General features: G+C 34.5%; 2 protein-coding genes across 2 annotated transcripts; one reads left to right on the top strand and one right to left on the bottom strand.

The window, feature by feature from the left end:
- Positions 1-4,837: 4,837 nt before the first annotated feature.
- Positions 4,838-5,559, bottom strand: LOC122603709 (40S ribosomal protein S17-like). Its single transcript, XM_043776491.1, has one exon. The coding sequence runs from the start codon at positions 5,463-5,465 to the stop codon at positions 5,013-5,015; it is 453 nt and encodes a 150-aa protein (XP_043632426.1). The 5' UTR covers positions 5,466-5,559; the 3' UTR covers positions 4,838-5,012.
- A 2,107-nt stretch (positions 5,560-7,666) lies between these two features.
- Positions 7,667-10,893, top strand: LOC122603968 (IAA-amino acid hydrolase ILR1-like). Its single transcript, XM_043776838.1, has 4 exons — positions 7,667-8,114; positions 9,529-9,654; positions 9,764-10,078; positions 10,196-10,893. Exons 1-4 carry the CDS (start codon positions 7,749-7,751, stop codon positions 10,712-10,714), a joined length of 1,326 nt encoding a protein of 441 aa, XP_043632773.1. The 5' UTR covers positions 7,667-7,748; the 3' UTR covers positions 10,715-10,893.
- Positions 10,894-11,656: the final 763 nt, after the last annotated feature.

The following is an 11,656-nucleotide window of genomic DNA, read 5'->3' on the forward strand; positions in this document are numbered from 1 at the left end:
CCTACAACCCATCTATGTTCTTAAGGAGTTTTGCTGTTTCAGTTGCAAGAAACCATGATTATCTATGCGTAGATGAGGTTTTAAGCCCAAAGCTATACCTTGTGCAACTCTCAAACCGTAAGACTTGTTCGACGTGCTTAGTTTTTAACTAGCATTTTAGTAGACCCATTTGACCAGGTAAGAGATATAACATAACCTGCATCAAAGTCCAGGTTCATCCACTAACGAGTAAATGAGTATAAATTCCATCAAGTCTTTAGGGACACATTACGATGACGATGTTGCATATATGTGAAGATTAAGATGTATATTTTTTCCTTTCACCAAATCATGGCTAATTACAAATTATAATTAGTCTGCAAAACCATACCTACAAAGAAGGCAAGAAGCCATCAATATTTCTTACAGTGGTACTGGTATCCAAAGGCAAGTGTTCAGCATAAACAGTAGATTAGAGATGTTCTGTGAATTTACTTTATAAATCACTTGTGGCTGAAATTTACATATTGAAGAAAAACAGGAACTGCTATTAAAAAAAAAAAAAAGAAGCAGGAATTGAAGTATTGAACCCTCACAAAACTTTCATACAAGACCATCAAAACAAGATCACCTTGACATTTAATATTTTCTACAAGGTGAGCAGGTAGAGTATTAGTAGTAATTCAGATATCTGTGATAAACTTCAGATTTCAGACACTTGAACCAAATATTAAATCTTAACTCTTAACATTGAGAAGCCGTATTCAGAGACAAACTTTTTGGAGAAAACAATCCAAGTCTTGTTTAATTGATAGTGATTGTTTAAACTCATGAAATGATGTCAAAATCTAACTTGATTGTTTTAACTTAATGTGTGCCTATCATTCACTATTTCTGTTTAAATCAGAGACTTAACGTTTGCTTGTCGGTTTCTTAAAGGGATTGAGGTCAAAGAAACCACAGTGCTCTTTTTCAACACAACCCTTCTACATATACAGTTTGGGCTAGAGTTGATGCAAGCATAGAAGTGTATGTGCATTACTTGTCTTCATGCTCATTGTTCTAACAATGTCTCCACATATAAGCTTTGCATAATTTAGTCACATTTCTGAACGAAATGACAAACCAAACTAAAGTTTTCAAGTGGACAAAATATTCAGTTTAACTTCCCGAAACAATATCCTAGTTTTGAACCAATGTCGATGCATAAATGGTTTCCAATTTCTAATAGCTGCCTTATTAAGTTATTATTAGCCTTACAAGGCTTAATATTGAACCAACTAACAAGAAAAACAGAGAATTCACAACTTGCAACTTTGTAATCCCAGGTAAACATTTTCAACTTACAATACACATTAAAACATGGGATAATGGCATACGAATGTAACCACATATGACAAAATGGTTATGTCATGTAGTGATCTAGTCGGGTGGCTATGTAATGTATGCACCTATGTTTTTTGGGCTATACTATGTAAAATATGTACGGACCTTACATAGTATAGCCAAAAAAAATACATAGGTCCTTACATTGATTGACCAAAATAAAAAGGTCCTTACATTATATAGCCAAAAAAACATAGGTGCATACATTACATAGCCACCTGAGTAGGTTACTACATTACATAACCATTTTGTCATAGGTGGTTACATTCGTATGCCATAATCCCTTAAAACATAGTAAAACCATAATGACCTACTATGTAATTACTCAAACGCTAATATGGCTTTCGCCCTATTGCAATGTACCTAGAGAGAATTTTGTAAAAACATATGTTTTGGGGCAAAATAGATCTGGTAAAGTGGTAATCAAGAACTGCACCCAAAGATCTACTACAAAACATGAACCATGCAATCAAAAAAAGGAGCTTACCCATTTACAACAGCCTAACAATGTAAACGGATCAAACGAAATTGCACCAAACTAACAAAACAAGGATGTCTGCTTGAGGGCCACGCCATCTATTCTACGAATTTGCTACTTCTGCTTGCACCTAAATGGGCAACTCATTGATTTCTTGATGCGAGAAAAGACAGTAAGCCCACCAAGTTAAACTCAAACCCAATTTCTTAATACTACAAAGGACAATAAGTTCATCGAGTTAATCTCAAACCCAATTGCTTAATGCTAGAAAGTCATTAGGTCAATAAGTTGACAATGTTAAAGTCAAACCTGCCGAGTCTAACTACTATGAAATTCTATAAACAGGGCAGATATTTAGTCTAGCCATGCTCCTTTTAATAAGCAAATACAAAACCAACGCTCAATTTTGTTGCCTTTAGCCACCAAGAAAATCTAAACTAAGAACTTTGTGTGCCAAGCGTGCCCATTATTGCAAATTTATACCAGACTTGGTACTATCCTAATACCATCTCAAAACTACAAGCACAAAACTAGATTTAAAAACCATGTTAACTGACATAACCTACAGATCAAATATACTCGATCAAGTAAACATGTACACCAAACATCATCCAATCCAATGTAAGGATTAGCATCCCAAAAGCAGTGCACCTAATTATGCACCTACGTAAATTTCCACAAAAACAACTTCTTGACTCTAAAAGCAAAATTAATTCCCACGTCACTAAAATTACTAGTGTAACTAGTACGTCACTAAACAAAAGATTAATCAGTTCACACAGCTATAAGCCTATAAAGCAAAATTAGTTCCCACGTCACTAAAATTACTTTTAAAAAATGATAAATCAGCAGTTATGCGAAAACAAATTCTATTCATACCACTTTAGCATTAAACAAACGTCTAAATACAGCAAAATTAGTTGAGAATAAAACAGAAAGAAGTTTTAACAGACAAACTGTCCAGGTTTTTATACAAGTCAGTTTTAGAACCATTTCGAGTTGAAGTATGAACAGAGTAATACTTCGGAATGTAGAGCAAATAGAAAACTTTGTTTGGGTCCTAGTGTTAACAGAATAACAACTCGAGTTTAAGCACAAACAGTCAAAGTAGTACTGGTTTTTTAACAAACATTCAATGTAACTCAGGTATTATCACAAAACACATTCAATTCAAGTGTTAAAACCAGAAACACCTGCAGTTCTACTTCCAACAAAAATAGGAACAGTGGCTCAAATTTTAATACAAAATGAATCTTGAAGAGTTGAAGTTCTAACTTTATCATAGAATGAAAGTGATTGGGGTTTTACCACGCAATGGTCTTGCTGTACGACATTTATAAATCATACTTGATGATTGGATTTAGCATGCAATTCAGGTTTTAATACACAGAGCACCTGCAAATAGGGTTTTCACAAAGACCACACAGCTCAAGTTACGGGTTATCAAGTCAGTTCGGTTTTTAGTTCACAATGGTAATCAGTTTGGGTTTTAAACCATAAACACACTTGCAGAACAGAACCTAAAATGTGGATTAGGAACCTTACAATGACCTAAGATCCGAAGTAAAACAATCGAGTACCTAAAACCGACCTGACCTAAACTGTTTTTTTGCAAAAATGCGAATTTGAAACCAACTCAAGCAACCGCAACTAATTAAGCAAACAAGGTATCAAAAAATCCTAACAAAACACGAACAAACATTCAGTTGAACTGAATGTACCAATAAACTGCAAACTAACTTAATCAAATCACAAACAAGCACTTTGCAATATAAATTAACTTCGAATTTTAAACAAACACGTTCCGATCCACTAAACAAACATACAGAAATAACAAGATTAAGATATCAATCAGAACCTTCACATCTTCCAGTTTGCATTTTAATTTAAATCATATGAACCAAACTACAAAATTAACAAATTTAAGCAGATAAATGGTGCAAATTCTATGAAACCTATATCAGATTACTCATTTTTAAATCGCAAACAGATAATACGCAATTTCAGAAGCCATTCAACAAAATTTCAAACTCAACCTCAAGATCAAAAACCCAGCAGTCATAAGATCTCAACATTTACTCTGATTTCAACATGTAGCTATCAGAATATGTATAAAAACAGTTTAAAAAACATTTTCAACCAGCACATATTATTCACTTACACACAAACACCATCAAATCAATTTCAGTTAAGAGAACATATCAAATAGTAATATGCTACTTCTGCTTGTACCTAAACTGACAACTCATTGATTTCTTAATGCAAGAAAAGACAGTAATCCTGCCAAGTTAAACTTGAACCAATTTCTTAATGTTAAGGAAGACCATAAGGTCATCGAACCAAACTCAAACCCGATTTCCTAATGCTAAAAAAGCTTGTAAGTTCATAAAGTTAAACTCAGACCCGATTTCTTAAAAATAAAAGGGCAAGAAGTCTAAGTTAAAATCAAACCTGTCGAGTCTTACCACTATCCAGTTCTCAAAACAGAGTAGATATTTAGTCTAGACTCCATTACCTGCTCCTTTTCAGAAACAAAGACAAAACCAATTCTTGAAAATGTTGCCTTAAGCCACCAAAACAATTAATCTAACAACCAACGTGTGCCAAGTGTGCCTGTTATTGCATATTTATACAAAATTTGGTCCTTCTGATTTTACTACCATCCCAAAATAACAAGCACAAAACTAAATCAGAATTAATCAATCAAGAGAACAAGTCCACCAAAAAACATCCAAGCTAATCTGATGTAAAGAATAGTATCCAATAAGCAGTTGCACCTAATTATGCTAGAAACAATTAGCTTATGTGAAATGTGACTATTCATTTTAGCTAAATTATCCTCAAAAATGTCAAATCCAAAAACATTTTCCTGAAAACCAAGCCGAAAATAATACAAATAAGCTACTTAATCACACTTTCAAAACACCCATATTTAAGCAACAAATATAAAACCAAACCAGAAACAGATAATAATAGTAATATAACAAAACAAGAAACTTAAAAGTTTTGAACTTTAATCCAAACTTAGATAACCAAAAACATAGTAGTAATCATAACACCATCCATCAAAATCCTAAAACTTGAAAACACATAATCCTCATAACAATAGTCATAAACAACATTAAAAACATTAAAAACATCAGAAACATAATCTTAAATCATTACTTCATTAGTACCTCCTTCCAGCACCACCACCACCACGACCACCACCATAACCACCAGGAATCCCACCAACACCACCAGCACCAACATTAGCATCTTCTTTCAAAACAATCCCAGGAAGCTCACTCATACCAAGACTAGCCAACAACTCAATAGTCTCTTTATCAACTTCAATTCTGTCAACTTTAATGGCGGATTCATCAGGTACAAAATCCATCCTCCTTTCCCTTTCTTCTTCTTGCAGCTTCAATGAGATTCCTCTCACTGGACCCTTTTGGATTCTCTTCATTAAATGTGTCGAAAACCCAGCAATTTTGTTTCTTAGTCTTTTTGATGGGATGATTGCGACTTCTTCCAAGATTTTCTTGTTTGTGTGGAAATCGAGTGTCATTTTTGAGTAGTAACGTTCGATTACTACTCTTGATGATTTCTTCACTGTCTTTGTACGGACTCGACCCATGGCTGCTGGTTTCGGAAAATGATAATGCGGCTGATTTGGAGAGAGGTTTTGAAGAAGAAGAAGATGATAGGGTTTGTGAAAGGGGGATTAGGGTTGGCTTTGTTTATAAATGTGTGTAAGTTACACTGTTGGTATACTGGGCCAAAGCCCAGATGGAATATATAGATATATAGATATAGATACATATATTTGGTTTTCTTTTTATTGGGCTATATTTGTACTGATGGCTTTTGGGCTGATGTGGTTAGTACAATAGTACCCAATAAGTTTCTTGTGCTTTTTTTTTTTAAGATTAAGTTGGATTAACTCTATCTCTATCTTTATCTTTATTACCAAATATCCCCCATTAAATATTTCTGTCTTTGAAATACTTTATTTTCCCTTGGACTTTTTTATTTTTTTTTCTTTACGTAACTACTCAAAATCCCTAATAAAGCAGATTGTCTTCCTCATTACTGTCGCCGCATTACGCTGGTATCATGCTCGTTAATATTTAGAGATTACATATGAAATTAGAGATGATACAACATGGAAGGATCAAACACAAAAACCAAATACTTGGATCACAAAGATATTATACATTGAAATAGTTTCATTGGGGCCATTTTATGTTAAGCTTGGAGCCTTTACGATTTTTTAATCCAAAGAAAACTAGTAATTTTGATCTCTTTGAACACGAAACGTGGATAAGAGATCTTATTTGAGAAGATGCAATCATTTTTGGATTTCCAAATTACTTAACAGAAAGTGAAAATGATCAACCCAAATAAATTATATACCTTTTGACTTTGAACACATAATAAATTTGTTTTGTGTGAATTTTTAGTATTAGATTATCTATATAGGGATGGTTATTATAAAACAAATATTAAAATAACATAAATAGGACAAGATCTTAACCTATAGATCATGATAAAATTGATGCCCGAATATTTACGAAACACAAGTATATATATATTAATGCATGATGTTATTTATGATATACGGTGATTTTTAGTTAAGAGAAAACTATGTTTTATTTATTTTATTTTACCTAGAACCTATGCATCTAATGCAAAATATAAAGGAAGCATTTATATTGTAGTTTGAACTTTTATCTTTTAATGATTTGACCGTTTTAATTTCTTATGAATGACTAAATATTCTATTGTTATTTTTTGAACTATCCAAAATCGAGTTATTTAAGATCCGTTTGGTTGTAGAATATATTTTTTAAATTTTTTCATTTATAACTTTTTTAGAAAACAAATAAAAATTTGAATAAAGCGTTCTAATTAAAAATTAGAAAGCATTATAGAGATATGAGGTGATGAGGATAGGAAATGAAGAATGAAAATGAAAAACAAGAAAAAGATGTGTTTAAGTTTTCAATTGAAAAGTGAAAAATATTGTTTTCTAGTTTTATTTTAAAATAATGTTAAAAAACTAGGAATAATACGGTCATTTGTTTTCCATATTTTCTTTTTTTTTAAAAAAAATAGAAAATAAGGATAGTTTTCTGTAACTAAACGGGTTCTTGAATTTTCAACTCTATAAATCATTTTCGGTAACCATTTAATAATTCAAAAGCCTATAAACAGAAAGATAAGTGAACCCAATGTGACAAGAAAGGAAGAAGCCAAAAAGCAAATTAAGACAACGTGAAAGGGATCTCACGCTAAGCCTTCCACTATTGAATTGCGGCATGAAGTTTCAGCGAAATTCACGTTTAAAAAAAAAAAAAAAACAAAGTGAAAGGGAAAGGAATGCTTTCAATCGGCTAGAAGCATAACAACACACACTTATTTTTGAAAGGTGACTTTCGCTGAAAACTTCGTGTCGCGATTCAACAGCGAGAGGTCTAGCATACGTTGTCTTAACCGGATTCATGCTAGAGAGATCCCTCGAAGTATAAATGCTTATTTCAAATACCCGATGGGGGGAAAACCCCCTACTAATCTGCCCGAAGGCACGAAGATTAATATGAGTAAACCCTGCCCCTTCAGACTTGAACCTGGGTAAAACTCAAGCCAAGCCCTCATAAAATGATTTCCTTATGTCCCCAAGACTTGAACACAAGACCTCATATATGGGGATGGTCTTTCAACCACACACTTGATGACGCATACTAAACTTTGTGGAATAATGAAACGAAAATATTTCAGAAAATAATGGATAATTACATAGTGAAAAAGTAATAAAAAAGCAGTCTTGTTTTTTAAAAGTTAATTTTTGTTTACATAGTGAACTCTCCTTGTACCTTGTGCGCGACCATAGCAACTAATCACCGGCGTCTGGTCAACGATGACATCATCAAGTCAAAACTTCAATTTCCTCACATTCTCCATCATTACCTTACATTTCATACCCACCTTCTCATTTTCGGCGGTGACCCATTTGTCGCCGGAAACAGTTGGCCGGCAGCTTTTGGAGTATGCAAAGTCACCGGAATTTTATGAGTGGATGATAGATATACGCCGGAGAATACATGAGTATCCGGAATTGGGGTTTGAAGAATATAAAACTAGTGAACTGATAAGAGGTGAGCTTGATAAGCTTGGTGTCGAGTACACGTGGCCGGTGGCGGAAACCGGTGTGGTGGCCACCATTGGTTCCGGTGAACAACCCTTCTTTGCTCTCCGTGCTGACATGGATGCTCTTCCACTGCAGGTTTCTTTCTCTCTCTCTCTCTCTCTTTTTTTTTTTTAAAATTCTGTATATAATGAAATTTTGTTTCAAGGGGGTGTTTGACATTCTTTTTTTTTTTAAATTCCTTTTATATATATGTTTAGAATGGCATATGATCTTACTCCTAATTTACAAGAATAATCTATCCTCGCAAATGTAAGAAATGAGACTCGAAGTGTGGTGTAATACCCGAATGCCAAAGACTTTATCAAGAAGCCACCAACCCAATCGGCAAGATAAGGGTGTTTGTTATTTGCTCATATATATTATGACTCTAGATGTAGCCGGTCTAATCTAATTTCGATGGTTGTTTTCTGAACCCTTTCTCAAGACATCCCAAAGATGATAACTAGTGGTTCAAACATATGAGACTCTGTGTAAGGATGTTAGATTGTCTACCAACCAGGCCACCTTGCTAGTGGTTTAATTATCTACTTACTTTGCTTTTATGCTAAAAAAATGTTTGTCTTAGATTAGGATGACAACTTAACTAACAAGTACTTCGAAATTGAGAGAAAAAAAAGCGTTTATATTAAATTTGAACTATCAAGCACTTCGAAACCGATTATGTGTGTTTTCTACAAAGGTTGGGCTAACTATAGTAAATATTTGTGAACAATATATCTAATAGGTTTAAACGGTTTATTTTTGGTGAATTCAAATTTACAAACTAAAGAAAGGTGGGTGGTTGAGACGTTGACTGCTGACCTGCCTACGCTTTAAAGAAGGTGTCTCATGAACTTTCCTTAAAGTTAGTGGCCCTGATCTTGGCTATGTTGTTTTACCTGGTTCCAATGGTTTGCAGAATGTTTTGCAAGGCCAACCAAGTTGATTTTAGTGGATTTCATTATTACTTACAAGATTAAAAGTATTATGTGGACTTGATCTTTGGGCAATCAAGGTCCATGGCCTAGATTGGTGATTTCCATTGCACATATATATCTGAGTGGTGCATGTCTAATATCGGCTCAAGTTGGTCGAACCTGGATATTAATTGCTAGCGGGGACCTAAAAGGCTAAATCACACGGTCCCTATTCCTTTTGTATAAGTAAAATACGGGTTTAGGTAGCCTACGCCACAGCCAAAGGCTTGACTCTCCCTGGTAGCCTGAAAGGGGATTCATCTCCGTGTTGCTTTCCTAAGTTAGGGTTATTTTGCTTCAAAAAAATTATGAATAATTCTTTGTATAAGCATAAGTTGTTTAAATGAACCACCTCAAGCACTTAATGTAATGGAAAGTTATTACTTGTGGAAATGCGATTGAAATTGAAATTACCTTCTCTAAATTGATTATTCCAAGATGGCCAAAAAGTTTTGAAGTGTAGACATAAACACCTTAGTTTTTCTTGTGGTAAGTCTTCTAAAATTTCATTTCTCTTTTCATTGGAAAATTAGGAACAAGTCGATTGGGATCACCGGAGTAAGATTGACGGAAAGATGCATGCTTGTGGGCACGATGCTCATGTAACAATGCTTCTGGGAGCCGCTAAGTTACTGCAAGCCAAGAGACAAGAACTCAAGGTATATCAACCACTAGTGCTAGTAGTCTAGTATACTTAATGCACCAATTATATATAACCGGCAAAGGATGAAACTTATGCTTTTGTATTTATTATTTCACTCTTAAAAGGGGACTGTAAAGCTGGTATTCCAGCCTGGTGAAGAGGGGTTTGCAGGAGCTTACCATATGCTTAAACATAGTGCACTTGAAAACATCAAAGCCGCTTTTGCACTCCATGTCATGCCCCAATATCCAGTGGGTGTCGTAGCTTCACGGGCAGGTCCGGTGCTAGCTGGTTCTGGTAGGTTTACTGCCACCATTAAAGGTATTGGTGGACATGCTGCAACCCCACATTTTTCAAAAGATCCGATTCTTGCAGCATCAATGGTGGTTGTTGCACTCCAACATATCGTATCTCGTGAAACGGATCCACTAGAGTCCAGAGTAATCTTCTGACTTTCTAACTAAAATCTTTTAACTCTTGAGCAATTGCACAAAGTATATCGTTTCGTTAATCACATACAACTTATATGAAAAAAGTTTTATTTCCGTGTGATTTAGGTTGTGACTATAGGACAAATTAGTGGCGGGCATGCTGATAATGTGATTCCACAGATTGTTAAGATTGGGGGAACTTATCGGAGCTTGTCTTCTAAAGGTCTAATAGACACCAAAGCAAGAATTAAACAGGTGGTTGAGACACAGGCTGAAGTGCACCAATGCACAGCCGAATTAGATTTCAAGGAGGAAACTCCGCTGCCATACCCCGTGACAGAAAATGATGAAGGGATGTACCAACATACAAAGGAGGTAGCAGAAATCCTATTAGGAAAACCCAATGTGCAGTTGCTTCCGGTAACAATGGGAGGTGAAGATTTCAGTTTTTTTACACAGAAGATGCCGGCAATCATGTTTGGGATTGGAACGAGTAACAAAACTCATGTACCGGAGAATTTACACTCGCCTTATTTTGTTCTTGATGAAGAGGCTCTTCCAATAGGAGCTGCATTTCATGCTGCTGTCGCAATTTCTTATTTGGACAGCCATGGTGATGTTGTCAATGCTCGTGATGAGTTGTAAGCGTTTTGGTCAGGTATTCATTTGCAAAAATGATGAATAATCATTATACAGATTTGAGAAACACTCTGTATAATGCCGGTTTAAGTAGCAGTTTTGAATGTATTGTTCATAGTTTCTTATTTTCTTGGCATGAAACTTTGCAAATAGAGTTTTAATGAATTCAAATGGTTAGATAATCATCAACCGTGATAGATGGATTAATATTTGGGGGACTTAAGAAGTTGTGGTCTTGGTTTTTGTAACATCCTAAAATTTTTAGGCCAATAAAAATTAACCTTTATTATAGTTTCGATATTAAAATAATTTCCTAGTAGTTAAACTTGAGTTACGGGATTAAATTTTGGAACTCTATCGGATAGCTGGTAAATACCCACTAAATTGGGGAAAAGGGCGTGGCACTCATAGGAAGTGCCAGCCAAATTCTTCTCATGACTCATCTCCTCTCCACCAATTTTCATCTACAAGTTCTTCATAATTCTTCCATTAACAAACATTAATCCTAATTCCTAATTTAATCTAAGAATCCTCCATCAAGAGAAATAATAATAATCTTCCTTTACCTCATAAAATTCAAAAGTTAGGGTTTGTTAGTGTGTGTTGTTTGCTGAAATACAAGAGAGAAAGAGGGGGAAAGAAGAATTTATAAATCAAATCCTAAATTAGTTCCTTGAATTCTTGAGGTAATAATCTTTTTAACCTAGTTTTGATTTCCTTTTTAAAAATTAGGGTTCTTGAGTGGTTCAAATTGGGGGTTTTGGGTAAATGAGTATTTTTGCTTTGAAACCCTATGTTGTTGGCTAAATTATGACCAAGCAAGATTGTTTGTAATTTCCCTTTAATTTTAATGATTTTGATGAGTGTTAGTGGGACATAATTTTGGACAGATTCTGTCACTGATTTTGTGACAAGTAAAACACCATTGTGGCAGATGTTTCACTTGTT

This window comes from Erigeron canadensis, chromosome 6, assembly GCF_010389155.1.
Source record: "Erigeron canadensis isolate Cc75 chromosome 6, C_canadensis_v1, whole genome shotgun sequence".
NCBI lineage: Eukaryota > Viridiplantae > Streptophyta > Magnoliopsida > Asterales > Asteraceae > Erigeron > Erigeron canadensis.

Excerpts from the sequence above, each read along its gene's own strand:
- LOC122603709 (XM_043776491.1), bottom strand. The coding sequence starts at position 5,465 with ATGGGTCGAGTCCGTACAAAGACAGTGAAGAAATCATCAAGAGTAGTA.
- LOC122603968 (XM_043776838.1), top strand. The coding sequence starts at position 7,749 with ATGACATCATCAAGTCAAAACTTCAATTTCCTCACATTCTCCATCATT. Across the intron at positions 9,655-9,763 it reads CCAAGAGACAAGAACTCAAG|GGGACTGTAAAGCTGGTATT; the intron begins GTATATCAACCA and ends CACTCTTAAAAG. Across the intron at positions 10,079-10,195 it reads CGGATCCACTAGAGTCCAGA|GTTGTGACTATAGGACAAAT; the intron begins GTAATCTTCTGA and ends CGTGTGATTTAG.